The 18,554-nt window shown below is 38.9% G+C and overlaps 1 protein-coding gene and 1 pseudogene across 1 annotated transcript; one reads left to right on the top strand and one right to left on the bottom strand.

Annotated features, from left to right (window-relative positions):
* Positions 1-518: 518 nt before the first annotated feature.
* Positions 519-18,435, bottom strand: STYK1 (serine/threonine/tyrosine kinase 1). Its single transcript, XM_054719272.1, has 9 exons — positions 18,370-18,435; positions 17,830-17,964; positions 14,527-14,793; positions 13,650-13,831; positions 11,860-11,943; positions 6,859-7,067; positions 5,033-5,073; positions 4,628-4,724; positions 519-2,030 (listed from the first exon to the last, which is right to left on the bottom strand). Exons 1-9 carry the CDS (start codon positions 18,431-18,433, stop codon positions 1,826-1,828), a joined length of 1,284 nt encoding a protein of 427 aa, XP_054575247.1. The 5' UTR covers positions 18,434-18,435; the 3' UTR covers positions 519-1,825.
* On the top strand, positions 7,445-8,356 carry LOC103285385 (glycolipid transfer protein-like; annotated as a pseudogene).
* Positions 18,436-18,554: the final 119 nt, after the last annotated feature.

The following is an 18,554-nucleotide window of genomic DNA, read 5'->3' as shown; positions in this document are numbered from 1 at the left end:
TTTATTCATCACCTAGCACAATGTTTAGCAGTGTTGTCCTTAACACACAATTTAACATATTTACATATATTAGAATGATTGACGAAATCTTGTGTAAATTTGACTTAAATGAAGAACCTAGAAGCAATGATGAGTTTCCATAAGACTTTATTATGTAGTACCAAGCCACTCAACCTTCCTTCTCTCTACTGCCACTTAATTTAAATTCTGACCAGTCATTGTGGTATTCTTACATATGCAAGAATCATTATTTAGTTAGATGATTCATCATGACTCCATCAGGATTCTAACTTCTTCAAAATATTCAACAGCCAGTCATCTTTCCTACATCAGCCTTAGATGGCCTTTCCAGAGTACCCAGAGTGAGAATTCTTTAAAATCACAGATCACATGTTCAGCTGAATGGTTATCATCGTGATGTTTTCATTATTTTGCAGTAGTTGGAGATTACTATCATCATCCAGAAATTCATACAAAAATGATGACTTCGACATTTTATTCATATGGTATTTGACCGTACCATTGTCTTTAGGCATATCCTACATCAGCGTGACTGGTGACCAATGTTTTCTTCTTGGCTACAGTAGATTTTAAAAGAAAAAGATATAAAAGATTCTAGAATAGGAAGAGGAAAGAAAGGAAACTAACATTTATTGAGCATGTATTATATGCCAGATATCATACAAATACATATTCTCCTTCAGTCCTTACAACAACCCTGTGAGGTAAGTATTATACCCATTCTATCCTTTTTCAGACAATGTAGGTTATCTATTTAATTTTTCTATCTTCCATTCACTTTTATCCTTCCTACTATAGAGATTCTGGCCATTGTATATCTGAAGAGCCTACTTTCACTCAATAAATATTAATTTAATGGAATAAGTTTCACAGTATCAATGGATAATTCAAAATCAGAAACTACTATCCTTCTGGCTTGGATATACTTTGGTAGGCCTTGATAAAGACCTGGCCTACTAAGCATTCTTGCTTGGTTTCCACCTTTCATATTTTTTAAACATACCCGGTATATTATTCATGTTCCTAACTGACTCTAGGCTCAGTCTCCCTAATCTTATAGGGACCAGGAAGCTAGACTGATGAACAATATGTATTGAATGTTCTTAATCATCAAATGACCTCTCCATCTTCTAGTTAAAAGTAGTATAAACAGGGTTCACTTGCCTCAGCATTATATAAAAGGGGACCATCTTTCTCTTACCTGTACCCAGGGGAAACTCAGAAATTTTCCTTCATGGCTCTCCTCTAGCCCTGCATGAAGGGATCATTACTGTGGAACTTTCTATCTTCCCTCCACCTTCTCTTTGAAGGATGACCTTGGTTCACATCTATACCCCTGAGCAAATAGAACCTTTAGCTTTCTTTCTCATCAATTCCTTTTGGGGCTATTTCCTCGTTTGATTCTAATTTCTCTGGGCCTTATAATAGTCTCGATAAAAGCATGTTTCAGGAGGAAACTAGCCAGTGGTAGGATGTACCAGCTTATTTGTGCCATGATCCCTCCTCCCCGACCCCCGCAGAAAACTTTTTTTCAGATTTATAAAACCTTCTTTGCAGTGACATTATCTACCACTTCTACCCTAATTCTTTAGGAATGGGACAACATAAATGAAACTGTATTTCTCTACTCTGGTGTGTAGAGTCTCACCCAGCATCATTTCACATATCTAGGAAAATATATAGGGGGAGATCCAGCTCCATCTCCCACTTCTTCCTTTATGTCCCACTGGAAAGTCCATCCTCTGTTCTTAGAGGAATTCCCAGAGTTTATGATCAGCCATACATGTTTCTTGCCCCAGGATCTTCAAAGGACGCTGTAGCTGTAGGAGAGGCTCTTTGCGCTGATGCCTGCCACAGCTGCATACAATTCAGGCACCACCAACTCTGGTACCTGCAACACAGCTTTGTCATCTGCAGTTCGAGCGGCAGTTTCTAGGCGTGAGCATAATTCTCTAAGTGAAGGGCGTTTGTCCTCTTTCCAGCGCCAACAGGATTTCATAAGACTATACCTGAAAGGGAAATAAGAGAAACTGACTTCCTTGGCAAGGCAAATGTCTGAGGAACATGTCTCCTCACCTAACAAATATTAACAAAAAACAACAATCCTGAAATTCGTTAGTCTACTTCTCATTGTCCTGACTCTTACATTCTTCTCAGAGATTAACATTCTCTTATGCTTTTAATCTAAATCTCTTAATATCATCTTCTCAATAGGGCCCTTCTAATAATAGGAATGACTGAAGATTTCTCAGGGTACAATCATTATGACAGAACAGTCCCCATCCCATCCCCATTCTGTTGCCAAAAGCTCTTTCAGAAGTTGTGTTCTCATCTTTAAATGTTACTAACTTGGAGCATTCCAAACCCTTGGTACAACTTATCCACCAATAAAAGGTATATCACAACCAGGAAAATAAGAAGTCATGGTACAGCATAGGGAGTATCCTATATAATAAGAGAGGAATATGCTAATTATCTGTTATGCCCTGAGGCATAACGACCCAGTCGACAGATCTCATAAGGACCGATCACAGATCTGCAGGAGGATGGGGCAGCGAACTACAAGCAGATGCAGAGAGCTACAGAAGGGGGCAGGGCAGCAAGCTATGGGGGAAGGCAGGGGGAGCTACAGGAGGGTGGCAGCAACCTACTGGCACACGGATTTGTGCACAGGGCTACTGGTAGTCAATAATATTGTAATAACTATGTATGGCTCCAAATGGGTACTAGACTTATCAAGGTGATCACTTCATAAGTTATATAGATGTCCAATCACTATGTTGTACACCTGAAACTAATATATTGTATGTCAACTGTAATTGAAAAATTAAAAAAATTATTTAAAAATATATAAGAAGTTATGGAATAATATTATTCATCCTAATTTTGGAAAGTGTAATAGGGTTTGTTCTTCCATGAATCCAGATCATTTTCCCCTTTTATAATTTACCTTCTTCAGGAAATTGCCTTAATCTAGACAAAGTATTTGCCACCTTTCATCTATCTTTTCTTCAATCCAGTTTACAGAATGTATAATGCTGTCTGTTTTCAAACACTTTCATCATGTCCCATCCCTGCTGAAGAACCTACAGTGGTTTCCCACTGCCTACCATATGAAGTAGACATCCTACCCCCTAGCTTCTCTACCACATAGGCCTTGCCTAACTGAAGCCCTCTCCTCCAGCCAAGTCAGTGTCTCGCTATGCCATAGATGTGGTTATCAACACCCAACTCTGTCTTTGCTCGTGCTGTGCCCAACTCCTTGAATATGCTCTCGGTGGTCATCATCTTAAATCTCAGTTCCTCTCTGAAGCTTTACCTTATGAACCTAAGTGCCCTCTGTATTTCCCACACTTGTTAATGTTGAACCATGAGACTTTGTAAAAGATGCTACTGTAATAATACTGCTAACATTTACCAAGAGCTTACTTACTATATAAAACATTGGAGTGGAACTTAGCATGCATTATTTCATTTTAGCCTCACAATAACTTTGAGGTAGGATTATCATTATACCTATTTCCAGGTAAGTAAATAATATATAGTAAAGTAGCAGGATTAGCACTGAACTTATGTCTTTTTGACTCTGAGATGAATCTGAGCTTTTGGTTTCAGATATCTCCTCATCCAATGTTAAATTCTTCAAGATTAGCAATCTTATCAGTTAAGTGTCTCCCTCCAGATCAAAGACAGCCCTTTATACAAAGAAAGCCTGCAAGAAATATTTGTCAGCAATTTTATTCTAGTATACCCAGCCAGTATCACAATACTGTGTATATTTATAGTTATGATAGTTGACATGTATAATCTGCTTGATACAGTAAATGTTTACTTGGAATTTACCATTTAGTGCTGAAAATTTTACAAGATAGCAAAAATTTTCATGGAAATGTATATTAGTATATTATACTCTCTCCTGCCTTCTTATAAATAATTTAACCTTTTTGTATGTTCTATAACTATCCCTTTTTGTACTTTATTAGTCATAAAATACTGAGTGTAATTTTTACTTTTTCCATTTTTTTGCGCCTACATGGTTCACCAGCTATCTCATTCTGCTGGCAATATTGGCTCCTCCTTCTCCTGTCTTTAAAATTTCCTCCTACCTCCTTCTACTGGTTGACTTCTAATGTGCTCAGAGCTGGAAAAACAGATAGTCAGTAATTTTTAAAAGTTAAATACTAAGTAAGAGCCAATTAATAATTCTGGTGCAATGGATTTTATGACAGCTATATTAGAACTAAGGCTGGCAGTCTCTGACTGAGACTGACATTTAGACAAGTAAAACACTACTGTACTTGCATTGTATTTGGTCTGCTTCATACCTATTTTGGAAGCTTCTAAAGGAACTAAAACAAATTTGGATTCCTAACAGAGTTCTCAGTGGTTGCCTCAACATTGTGTGTGCATGTATACACACACATATACATATGTACATATGATATATATGACATACGAGCAGATGTGTTTTACTGTATAAGTTTAATATAGGGATGTACATTAGCACATGAAGGACAGCTGGGGATGATCTCTTAAAAAGGCATGATTGATAAGGAGCAAAAAAAGATTTGGAATGAGAGAAGAGTAGGCCTTAAAAGCCACTTACATGGTTTGTGTGCAGCTACTGGGTCTCTTCATGATCTTCCCTCTTTGCAGATGCTGTAGAATGCTGATAGGAGGGACTTCAGGATATGGTGGTGCCCCTGTTGGTAGGGAAAGCATGAGAGTAGCAAAAGAACGTTGGGTCCTCTAGAATACAAACTATAAATCTGAAGACAAAATTTTTGTGTTTATGCAAGATCACTCTTGGAATTATCCTTTATCCTTTGGATTTTAAAAATATCCTTGGAATTGGTACAGTGTTGAGGAAAAGAGAAAGAAAGCAAAAGAAAATTAAAAGGAATAGAAGGATTTCATGTCAGCCCAGTTCAAACCTCAGAGATTCAACAGAAACCCCTTCTCATAGAATATGTCACCCATCACTCAAACATACTTGCATACAGGTACATACCTAGAGTCACCATCTCATAAAGCAGGATACCAAAGGACCAGCTATAAAAGAAAAAAAGTCATTTACTTAATTTCTGTTTTTTCTTTTCCTAAAGAGAACTCACTTAAATATTGGAGGACTTCAGGAAGAGCCCTATAAAGAAGGCAAAGAAAAGGAACAGAGAGTGTCTGATAAAATAAGCCAAGTAAGAGTGCCATTTGAAAGCATTTCTATTCAATCCCCTTAGAGTGTAATCCCTTTGGAGACTGGATTCATGGCTACTTTTTTCTATATTTCATATTAACAGATGTTTACTATTATTGGCTAAATTATGGGTGTGTTTATGCAAACACATTCACTCAAACATAAAGAAATTCCCCTCAGCATATTTTTCATCCTTTCCATTCCTTCCTGCTGAAATTCCAGCCTTTATTTTTAGCACAAGACCAAATGAGGGTTATAATTTATCTATTTCCTCAGTATATCTAATTGACCAAACCTAGGAAAAATATTAACAGAACGAGCTTTATACATAGTCAGAATACATATTCCCCTATCTATATATATAAAAGCCTAATATACAAATTGTGCCCTTGGGAGTTTGACTGGGAGACTGGGAGTTCGATCACTCGCTATGATGTGCACTGACCACCAGGGGGTGGTGCAGAACGAAAGAAGGCCCCAGCTGGCAGCCGGCAGCCAGGGAAGGGAGGCCCCAGCTGGCAGCTGCTAGGGACCCTACTTGTGCACGAATTTCATGCACTGGGCCTCTAGTGCAACCTAATTTGAGAGATGTATATTTCACTATTCTATAACATCATCATTCAATGAGTAATATTTCCCAGTTCAGCTTATTGCTCCCAGACTTCTATTGAGAAGCCAATGTCAGTGAAGCAGCAATGGAAGTCTCTTAATTGACTTACCATATTAACCAACATTCTAAATTTTCTCTGCTGCTCATGACATTCATGGATAGTAAGATAGTCCATGTTACACCTATGTACTTCTCCAAGCAGCTGAGTTATATGGTTATCAAAATTCAATTGTGATTCTTTACAGTCCTGTTTATATACCAATCATACATGTAGCTGTAATTATGTAATCAAATATTATGCACGCTAATTGATTATGAATGCAAAAAATATAGCTCCCTGAAAAGTAGGTTGAATGCTTTGAAAATATTCTATAAAAATAAGCTGCTAAAAAGAAAGTGGTATCAAATTATGTGGGTGACACAAATGTAAAAAAATTAGGAAAAATAACAATAAATGTCTGCGGTCAAATTGTTTCACACTTGTTTTTCAAGTTTCTCACTCAGAATTTAAACTGAAACTCAAAAATAATTTATGACAGATACTATTCATACAAAAAACAACATGTAACATCATTTAGCAGGTTCATCCTCATGAAAAAGGTCTTGACCCTCCTCCAAAAGATCAATCAATATATATCCATTTATATGTTTTAGTTAAAATAAATTATTTGAGGCATGTATGCATATTTCTTTTTATTTTAATAATTCCTGGTTTAACTGAACTTTTGATTAAGTGGACCCACGTCCTTCAAATTAAAAGGACGCTACTAGATACCAGTGTAAACAATCTTTTCGTTTTTTGCTTTTCTAATTAAAGTTGCTAATCTAATACTGAAGAAATAATTCAAAAGGCATTGAAAAAGATTGCAGTCAGATGCCAAATACAAGCTCTGTCACATAATACGCATTTCTGCTTGAGAGTCTGTCTGACTTCTAAGTAGACATAATTGACAACAGATGCTGCCATGGTCAGGGACTAGAGGACACTCAGGTCAAGAAGGGCAGAAATCCCAAGGGCAAGAACAAACCGTACATGTCTCCTCTGATGCCAGCTGGTCTCAGCAGTAGCCGTTCTGGGGCAAGCCACTTGAGGGGGACGGTGCTAGTAGAGATGATAGCCCCTTGGGTGTGGACTTCATAAGCCAGGCCCAGTCCACAGAGCTTAGCGGTAAGGTCACATTGGATCAGAATATTTCTGGCTGCCACATCCCCATGGAACAGATGTTTATCCTGAAGAAATTCCTATCAATTTAAGATCAAAGGTAGATCAGCTGTCTGAGGTCACGGCTTGGATCACACCCAAGGAGAAGCAGTGCTAGGGATCATTAAAAAGATAAGGGCATTTTCTATTCCAAGCAAGTCTCTCTAATATTGGCATATCACTTCCAAGTCATGATAATGAATCGGACATTTTGCAAGTCCAACCAAACATGTTCTAAAGTAATATTCCTTGTTTTTTTAGGTATAAAATTGTTTAGGATTGGCTCCACTCGAGGGCATCTCCGGAGTCTCTGGCTGGCGGCAGCAGTGACATCCCCAGCATTGACAGCGATAGCAGGAGGGGTGGCATGGACACCCATAGCTCCGGCTGGGGCATCAACACTGGCCTTGACCCTGAAATGGTGCTGCTGGCTGAGCACCTGCGGAAGCCACTGCCCAAGGACAAGCAGATTGTGATGGGGCCCTTCCTCTAGGCCAGTGGTCGGCAAACTCATGAGTCAACAGAGCCAAATATCAACAGTACAACGATTGAAATTTCTTTGGAGAGCCAAATTTTTTAAACTTAAACTTCTTCTAATGCCACTTCTTCAAAATAGACTCGCCCAGGCCGTGGTATTTTGTGGAAGAGCCACACTCAAGGGGCCAATGAGCCGCATGTGGCTCGCGAGCCACAGTTTGCCAACCATGGCTCTAGGTGGTGTCCCACCTGCCACCCTTCTTTGATTGCCTTGAGTCCTCAGTGTTTACACCCATCAAGGCAGACCTAAGTGCCAACATTATGAAAATTAAAGCTGTGATTGACACTGCCTGGCCAAGTTCTGGACCATACAGAATATCCTGGAGGCAAAGAAGGAAATGTATGGAGCAGAGTGGTCCAAAGAGCGGCTAGGATGGTGCTGATGTGGTTGAAGAGGCCTCTGCTTCATCCATGTCTTCCTCCAGATCTGTGATAGAGAGTGGGCCGAGAACCACCCCAACCTCATCCACATCAATGCCACCAAAGCCTACGAGATGGCCCTCAAGAAGCATCACAGCTGGATCTTGCAGAAGATCTTCCAGGCAGCACTGTATGCAACACCCTATAAGGCAGACCTCCTAGAAGTGCTTGCCAAGGGCCAGAACATGAGGGAGGAGGAGTGCCTGGAGAAGGTCTGCCTTTTCCTAGTCAACTACAGGGCCACCACTGAAATCACCTAGGAGATGTCACCAAGATGAACCCTGATCTCAATGACAAGGTGTATGTGTGCCCAGCGGAGGGCACATCTGGCCCACCCACCGCCCCACATGTGGCTGCTCACAGAAACAGATAAACCAGAATCACTGTGAATCTAGTTGGGAGGCTGCCCTTGGCCTGCATCCCCCAGAGCAGCCCAGAGTCTGGTTGGGGTCTGCGGAAGACAGCCCTGGTTTCTGAAAAGTCATTTTTGGGGTCTATCCTAATGGAGCAACAACTGTCCTTACTTCTGAATCACCTTTGAATTTCACAATAGCACAGACTTTCAGTGTGGTAAAAAGCAATTAATGTTGCTAATAAATCAAGTCCTAGGGTTTTTTGTGTGTTTTTCCCCAGCAACATGGTGCATGACTCTGAGGACATACACCTCACTTTAAAAATGAGGATCTGGTGCAATGATGTTTTGGGTAGTTTAAGGACAAGGAGGAATTTGATTTGAAATGATACAGGACCCCGACTGTGGGATTTTTTTTTTTTTTAAAGCAAACTATTGTGTGCTCTCAGGTGGTTGCACAGCCCAGCCTCACAGCACTGTCATTATAGACCCTGCTCTTTCCTATTGTCTTTTTCCAGACAGTTTTTTACAGTTGAAAACAACCAGCAAGCCTTTGATGACTATGACCAAAGGGACTTTATTTTAAAGCTATCAGGTACAATAATTGACCAAATATAACTGGATTTGCATTCTTCTGCATAATTGTTTTCTTCAGGGACAGCCTTTCCAACCTAAGAAAGTGCCTACTATGTACATTCTTTCAAGGGGGAGACCATGAGCCCTCCAGATGCTGAGACCCAAGGAAATACCTCGCTGCCTTAACTGTCCCTCCTGGTGCTAACAAGAGCTGTATGTTTTAAAGTGTTGGGGTGAATAGAAGAATCCCAAAAGAACGGATGTGTGTTAAAAACCCAAGGAGGAACAATTGGTGATTTTTATTCAGAAACTAAATAATTCTTAGTAAATAAATCTATTTTGGGGAAAAAAGTGTTTAGGATTACCAAACTGAGCAAATAATCCAAATAACATTAATACTGGGTTTGGAATGTCTACTCGCCCACTGTGTGTCAAGCCCTGGCCCTGCCTGATTTCACCTTTCTCTCAGAGAGGATCCAGCTGGCAACTGGAAAAGCAAGTAGGTTTCAAGTTTCTAACAGCAGTCCCCAAAATAAGGTAATATGTACATAGGAAAACTGAGTGTCATAATAATGCTTTCATATGGAGTTTTACATCACTATATTTTGTCCCTAAAATAACTAGATGAAGTGAGTTAAGGAAGTATGTTTTATTTTTTTTTTAAATATATTTTATTGATTTTTTACAGAGAGAAAGGGAGAGAGATAGAGAGTTAGAAACATCGATGAGAGAGAAACATCGATCAGCTGCCTCCTGCACACCCCCTACTGGGGATGTGCCTACAACCAAGGTACATGCCCTTGACCGGAATCGAACCTGGGACCTTTCAGTCCTCAGGCTGACGCTCTATCCACTGAGCCAAACCGGTTTTGGCAGGAAGTATGTTTTAGATAAATGTAATTGATTACACAGGCCACAGCAGTTATTAAGAGGTAGTGACCAGAACCAGGTTTTCTAATTTATAGGAGGGACTATAAATTATACTAATATTTCTCAAGCCAGACTGAAAAATCAGAATTGCCTGAGAGCTTTTTGAAAACATAAGGTTTTCACCCCATATTTACTTAACTGAAACCTAGGCAGAGGGACCTGGTAATCTATATTTTTAAGAAGTTAGGGTGGATAGAGCATCAGCCCACAGACTGAATGGTCCCTGGTTCGATTCCAGTCAAGGGCACGTACCTTGGTGGCAGGTTCCCCAGCCCTGGTTGGGGTGCGTGTAGGAGGCAACCTATTGATGTGTCTCTCTCACATCAGTGTTTCCCTCTTTCTCTCCCTCTCCCTTCCACTATCATTAAAAATCAATTTTAAAATATCATAGGGCGAGGATTAACAACAATAAAAAATAATAAAATAAAATGCATGTAAAAGAAACCAAGTATTAAATTAATTCTAAGCATAGCCAACAAGACATTTGAGAACGTTATTCAAGGCATATGGAGAAGTATATAAAGTATATAAAGCATATAAAGCCCATTAGAAAAAATACATGACCAAAGAGCTGGAGATTAAGGTATATCATTACCAAATGAAATGGTATGAAAAAATAAAAGATTAAGGTGGTAATTTCCAGTCATTGATGATGAAGGAAATAGTGACTAGCAATTGTTCTGTCTTTGATGGAATTTTATTTCTTTTCCATAATCATTTACCCCTTCCCCCGTATCCTTTTCCACCTCCACCTAACTCCTACCCCCTTTCTGGTGGAGTTTTAAAACAAATAAATTATACTGTAATGAGAAGAATTAAAGAATGTAGTAACTTTGAGGTCATGAAAAGTAATTTTTATTATCTTATAACTGGTAACCTAGAGCCCATAGAATCAATGCACCCCACGGGGGCACCTCTGCAATTATGGCTTAGAATACAGGGTAGGCTGTAACCTGATACCCTAATTTTGTCAAGGAACTATACCAACTAGGCCCTCCAAAACCAGAGATAATATTCATTAATGCGATGTTCTCTCTCCCCTGCCCCATAGGAACTTCAATTTTAACTACTGCTTTATTTTCATCTCACTACTTTTTTTTCTAAGCATTCCCTTATTACATTTAGATACCTGGTATATTTCACACATCCGGATGGCAGGATACATTTAAAAAAAAACAAAAACTGAAAGTGGAAGCTTCACAGAGCCTGATTTTCTATAACAAATGCTATTTTTAAAAAAATTATCCAAACAATGTCATAGACATAGTCATCTAAATGTCCTGAGTAATTATGGTAAAGATAATTTTTTTTCTCTTAAGCCCTGAGTTCTTTCTCTTTTTTAAGTAAGTTCTTTATTATTATGTATTAATTTTTAAAATATTTATTGTCTCATCTCTTTGAGTTGGTTTAAAATAAAGGAATGATCTCACTATTGCCCCTTCTTATTCCTTCTCTTGCACTTGTTCCTTCTTTTTAAGGTATATGTATTTCCTTTCACATTCAGTATCAAAGCAAGTCTCCAACAAAACATGTTCTGAACTAGTATTTCTTGTTTTTCGGGTATAAAATGGTATACTTCTTTCTGGTTCTGTAGCCTTTTACCCATTCAGTTTAATCTTCTCATATATTATCCCAATTGGCTTCCCTATTTGCCCCTTTCACATCTATTAATATTAGTATATATGGGGAAGTAAAAGTATTAAGCAAGTGGACATAAAGTTCTTAGCCCTGGTTTTTGAGTTCTGAGAAACCTTTTTAAACCCTTACTGTTCTGTTTAAAAACCCTAAGTTGACTACGTTCTGCCCAGAATTACCAGTCCTGTAGTATATACTCTAAATTCTTTCATTAAAAAAAGAACTGAAAATAATTTTCAGTGCTTAAGTTTCTGCCCCCTAACTTCCATCTGATTTTCTTTATAATATATACCCTTTAGTAATATAAATATAAAAAAATATGACATCAAATACCAAGTTAACAAGAAAATCCCTACTGTCTGTTATCATTTTGCTCAGCTTACCAAAGCCAAGAGAACCTGCTTCCCAATGTGATACACTTGCTTTTCAGTGAGATCATAGAGAAGGCCATCCATAGTCATCACATCCTACAGAGACAGAAGAGAAACATTATATCAAAATGACATGAACAGATCTGAAAAAATATATGGGCAGAGATATTCTTAAATGTAGATAGCAAAGCTAAGAAAACAAACATAGAACTGTAAGGTTCAAGGATAGAATGATATTACAGATTCTCAAATGTGAAGAGAAATACAATGATTTATTGGACTGGAAAAAATAATAAAGAATGTAGATAAATAGAAGAATGAAGGAAGAACAGAATAGCAAGGACGAAAGACAAGTATATGCTTTAATCCACTGGATAAAGCATCAATGTGTGTGTGTGTGTGTGTGTGTGTGTGTGTGTGTGTGTGTGTGTGATTAATTAAGCATATTAACTCAACACATTTTTATTGAATGCCTACTATGTGCCAGATTTCATCTTAGGAACACAGAATATAAGAGTGAACAAAATAAATGTGTCTGCTGCCTTCTGGAGTTTATAGCATGGCAAACACATATGAACCAGAATAAAATAATCATATATAAATGTATAATTGCATATCTATAAGCACCATGAAGGAAATGTAAAAGAAAGTATATGATGGTGGGGGAAAGAGAGCTGATTCAGTTGGGGAACAAGGAAAATTTTTTATGAAATCTGAAGGATGCGTGGGCACTGACTATGCAAAGAAGGGAGAAGTCTGGTGTAATGAGAAAAGCAAGGGGAGGTGATCTAAAATAGAGAAGGATAGCAATTTTTAAAAACAGAAAAGAGCTAGTGAGGTTAGAGCATAAAACAAGTTACATTTGGATAAGCTCTTCTTTTGGTTTTAAATACCTAGAGATGTGCACATTGTCCTATTTGTATCACTGGATGGAAGATGCCAACAGGAACCCTTTTCCATACACATTTAGTAGTAAAATAAGCATATTGAGGAGGCTTGTTTAATATTGAACTTGCTCATTGGCAAGTAAAGAACGAAGGAAATGTATAGTGCTTGAGAAAGAGGAATACATAAACAAGTAGGGAAACTAAAGAAAATGATTTGCACTTTAGTCTGGAAATGAATTTTTTAAAATATGAGTTTGAGGCACAAAAGCTTAAAAGCTGAATTTCTCCTCAACTCAGCCCTGGCATACCTAGCATGATGTTACAGAATGGAAAGCACACTTAGCAGTAACAACAACAAAATTACAATCAGTACTAGATAGTTATGTTGTTATGCAATTATCACTATTAACAGCTACCATTTTGAGTGTTTGCTATATATCCATCACTGCTGTGTTTTTACATACATAATTTCTTTTATTATTACTCCCATTTTACAGATTCAGAAAACTCAGGCTGAGAGAGGTGGCTTGCCCAAATTCACACAGCTAGGAGGAAGTGGAACCTAAAGTCCATACTCTAAAGCTGCACTGCCCAATATGGTAGCCATTGGACGCCTGTGGCTATTTACATGTGTATCATTTTTAAATGAAATAAAACTAAAAATTCAGTTTCTCAGTCACATCAGTCACGTTTCAAGTGTTCCATAGCCACATGTGATTAGGGGCTACCATATTGGACAGGGCAGATATAAAACACTGCTATCATAAAAAGTTCCATTGGATGGTGATACTCAATCACTCTGTTATGCTGTTAGAATGTCTCTTTACTTTGTCACTTGTCAGGCTCATTACCATGTGAACAGCTAATCAGCCAGGTAAAGCCTTTCCTTTCTAACACGTCTACCCTACCGCTCACCCGGCGACAGGTCCAGAGAAAGCTGAGCAGGTCCCCCTGGGCAACATCCTCCAACACCATATAGAGCGGCTCTCCTTCTGTGCAGCAGCCTTCCAGCTGTACCAGGTTTTGGTGCTTCCCCAGGTACTGATAGAACTGGATTCGCCCTAAGAAATCCTGTATCTCTTGGAGCCTAGCTGGTTCTGTGGAGAACAGAAGAGCCATGGGCAGTGGTCAGAACAGTTCAGAGAAAATGGGAAGTTTGAGGCAGGAAGCAACCTCAGATGATAATTCTCAAGGCTCTAAAGGGGAGTGACTATAGACAAAAAGTAAACAGAAAGGGAACCAATTAGAAGATGATCCTCACTGATCTTTTTGTCAAAGGTAACAGAATTATAGGTCTTACAACTAAATGGGCAAGTGTGTTCACATTAAAATGTTATCACAGTCTAGGCCTTTGGATTAATAATCTTGTTTATTCTATCCTTGTTCTATGCATCCACCATTACTTGTCCATATTATGAGCATCAGCAAAATGAAAGAAAAAAAACACAGTGTTGTCAGGGTAAGATATATAGTGGAGAAAAATGAAGAATCAACCTCAACATCCTCATCCAAGTAACAGTCTTGATAGGCAAGGTTGAGCTATGGGAAAGAAAGACCCCCACAAAAACATTTGTCTTGAGTTTTTACTTTCTAATCCCTTCTTGAGTTTGAGGTACAAAAGCTTAAAAGCTGAAATTCTCCTCAACACAGCCCTTCTTATTCTGCACACAATTGTGATCACCACTATCTATTGATTAACATCTTAATGTCTGCAAAGCCCATTAGCATTTACTGTTAGGGGTGCTCACAGGGGAAAGTTAAAAAGGGAAAGGGAAGTGTAACCAAGTTTTACCTTTTAAAACCTTGAGGACAACGTCCTTGGACTTAGCTGGGTCCCCAGGGTACATCTTGGTTCGATAGATGGCCCCACAACTACCATTGTAGATCCACTCCAGAACTTCAGAGAGTTGCTCCCGAGGTATCTGCAGCTCAGCCAGGGCATGTGTGGATGTTTGTAGAAGGCTTTCCACCGATGTCTCCTTAAGTGGCACAAATACACTTCCCTCATGTCCTCCTGCTTCCCCGTTTTGGCCCCTAAATGGAGGCACAGGAGCAATGCCTAGAACAAAGAGATGATACCAACCAGCTTCTTCCTACCCTCCAGACTCCAGGAAAGCAGAGCTTGGAACAAACTGGCAGGAAAGTTCCTTTAATAATTTTTTCGCCACCCATTGTGGGCATATTTTCTGATGCTTCTCTGTGAACCAGCATCAATACCAACCTTTAGAACTTTTATGATAATTCCATTACTTCTAAGACAACTCAAGATGGCCTCTTGAAAGTGATAATGGAATTTCTTTTCTGTTTCTCAGGATCACAGTTCAATATAAATATAATATAGAGACACTTGAGGAAGTTCCTGAATAGTTGCTAAAACCACAAATACCTAGCCCAGCTGGTGTGTCTCAGTGGGTAAGTATTGATCCATGAACCAGGAGATCACCATTCAATTCCCAGTCAGGGCACATGTCCCAGTTGCGAGCTCCATCCCCAGTGTGAGGCATGCAGGAGGTGGCAAATTGATGATTATCAATTGATGTTTTTCTCTCTCTCTCCCTCTCCCTTCCTCTCTCTGAAGTCAATAAAAAACATATTTAAAACCACAGATACCTAAAGGTGGTGGTAACTGCCAGTGGGGAATATCATTTAAGTCAATCAAATTGCTCCCAAATGTAGAGGAGAGATATGGATACTTAACTCTAAGCTATGGTTATTCTTCCTCCTTCAAATTGTGCCCAGGGTCATGTTATTCCATACATCTTAGTTTTATTCAAAAGGTATTCTGATACTTTCTCCCTTCCTTAGCCAACTTTTCTCTATTGGAATAGAGAGATTCATTCTTTGTATTAAATCTTCATTCATTAATTAATTCATTAATTTATTCAACAAATATCACCTCCTACATGCCAAGCACTGTTGTAACTTTTGGGTAAAGTCCAGATTCTTATGAAGATTATTTTCTAGTGGTAGGAGAGAGGAGCAGATAATAACATACCAGGTTTTGAGTGTTATGGAGGAAAGAGAAGCATCAATAATTCTCTTTCATGTTTAAAGGTCAGGAAAAGCCTTTGTGATGACATCTGAGAAATAACCTGGAAGCAATAAGAGAGTAAACTATATCCTGGTATCAGGAAGGGTATTATAGACAAAGGGGACAAGAAGTACAAATGTATTGAAGAAGGAGCATGCTTGGCATACTGGAGGAAGAATAATGAAGTCAGTGCAGTAGAACCAAGTAGAATAACTGGAGAATTATAGAAGAGGAGGCCAGAGAGGGCCCAGATCATGTAAGACTATTGAAAGAATTTTGTCTTTTTTCATTCTAAGATGGGAAGCTATTGGGGATTTTCCAAGCAGAGAATTGACAGGCCTCACTTACACTTTAAAAGAATAATTCTGCTACTCTGAGGAGAATATACCATGAAGGTATAGGATTACAAGCAAGGAACCCAGTTAGGCGTGTATTACAATGTCTATGTGAGGTGAGAGTGGTATAAGTTATTTTGAAGAGAGAGTTAAAGAATTTACTAATGGATTGGATAGACATCTTTAATATTTTAGACTGAATGCGTAGAAATCTGGGTTTGCCTTTTACTAAGATAGGGGAAGACTATTGGCAGAGGATATTTTGTGAGGGAATTTCAGTACCTTTGCTTTGGAAATATTACATATGAGATGTGTATTAGATACCAAGTGCAAAATAGGTGATTTGATATAAGAATCTGAAATTCAAGGGGGACTATAATTAAAACAGCGAAAGCATTTGAATCTATAGACTTAAAATGAGATCATTTAGAAAGTGACTGAAGATTTAAAGAAAAATGTGTTTCAAGAAGAAAAAAATACAAAATGTTTTCGACAGGTCAAATACGATGAGGACTCAACACAGCTGTCATTGGTGATCTTGGAAAGAGTTGTTTTGGTGGAGTGGTGTGGTTGAAAGCCGTATTTTAGTATATTCAAAAGAGAATGCAACAAGTGGTTGTGAGAGTGAGTTTAGGTTCTTTTGTTTTATTTTTGGTAAAAATATTCTCACTCAAGGATATTTTTCCCATTGATTTTTTAGAAAGAAAGGAGGTTTGGAGGAAGAGGGAGAGAGAGAGAAACATCGATGTAAGAGAGACACATCGATTGGTTGCCTCCCACATGCACTCCAACTGGGGCTGGGGATTGAACCTACAACCCAGGTATATGCCCTTAACTAGGAATCAAACTCACAACCCTTCGGTGTGTGGGCCGACGCTCTATCCACTGAGCAACAACAGCCAGGGCAATATATGGTAGGGTTTTTTGTGTGTTTTCTATTGATTTCACAGAGAGAGATAGAAACATCAGTGATGAGAGAGAATCATTTTGCAGTCCTGTAGGCCCCCTTTGGGGATTGAGCCCGCAAACTGGGCATGTGCTCTGACTGAGAATCGAAGGGTAACCGGCCTTCTCGAGAGTGAGTTCAAACAATTTCTTTGGAAAGGTTTTCTACAAGAATGAATTATAAGAGACTTGGGATAAAATTTGGAGAGGGATTAGGGATCAGCCACTATGAAGTTTCATATTACTGTCAGATTTTTCCCCCTTATTTTTACTCTTAATTTCATGTACTAGCTGACTATCTTTCATTATATGCTCAGTGGTACTCCAGAACCATTTGCTATCATCTCCTACCTAACAAAGACTATTATGAAAGATACCCCTTTTCATTATATATTCCAGGGGCACAGGGTAGGGCTGGAATGTATTATGGAATAAGATGTCATCCTTCCAAGCTGAAAACAAAACCTACTAGGTTTTCCTCCCAGATCCTTAGACATTCATGTGGTCATTTGAGAGCGCAATAAGACAAAGAGGACAGAAGCAGGTTACATGAGGCCTCTCGTGCCTGTCCTGCTTTCAGCAAACAAGCATATGTGGACTTTCTACTCATGAGTCCTTTACTCCCTCTTGTCCCTCAACTCAACAGAAGGGGACCCATGCCTCCTTTCGCATTGCAGGAACCTAGACCTCTTCTAGTAGACTTGGACCCATTGAGACTTGGGTTTTGTTTTTCTGCAATCTCTGTCTTCCCTGAGCTGCTGTCCAGCCCCAGTTTGAGCTTTACCTTGGAGTCCAGGAGACTGCTGTTGAGCTCTTTTTTCTCTGATAAAAAGCCACAGGATGACCCCAAGAATGATGAGGGAGGCACCAACCAGAAAGGCTGGGATGATGATGATTTCATACTGCTGGTGCCAGACAACTGGGTAGGAAATTAAACAGAAAGAAAAGAGATTAAAGAAGAAGTCTAGCCTGATGTTCTACCCACCAGTCCGAAGCTCATCATGCATAAATGGTCATCTCTTCTTTCTTCCACTCCACTTTCATTCAATGGAAACCTTATTGGGAGCAACTCTCTCATCACAACCGCCAATGTCCCTCTTTCTTAGCCCAGCAAGTGTGCTCTGTGCCTCTTCTCTTATTTTTCCTACTGAGATGAAGAATGCAGCATCTTCATCTCTGATTGGCACCTTTTTTAAAACAATGGCCCATTTCTTTATCAATACTGTCTTCATTTCTACTACAAATCAAATTGTTCCCCTCCTAGATCCTATCCAGACTTTAGTCTTCATTATTCTAAGAGAAGAACACAAACATGTGTACTTACTACACAACTTGTCACTGAGACTGCATTCCTTTAGCATTTGTGTCATGCCCTTCTCCTCTCCCATTGCCACACAGCTGTCCACTCTATGCTTGATCCACAGAGAATGCACAGTACACACCTGAGAATAATTTACAAGGATTGTTTCTGAAAAAAAGTAAAATGGAGCACACAGAGAACTTTAAGGC

Source organism: Eptesicus fuscus, chromosome 7 (genome assembly GCF_027574615.1).
Source record: "Eptesicus fuscus isolate TK198812 chromosome 7, DD_ASM_mEF_20220401, whole genome shotgun sequence".
NCBI lineage: Eukaryota > Metazoa > Chordata > Mammalia > Chiroptera > Vespertilionidae > Eptesicus > Eptesicus fuscus.
This window is presented reverse-complemented; position numbering and strand designations above follow the sequence as displayed.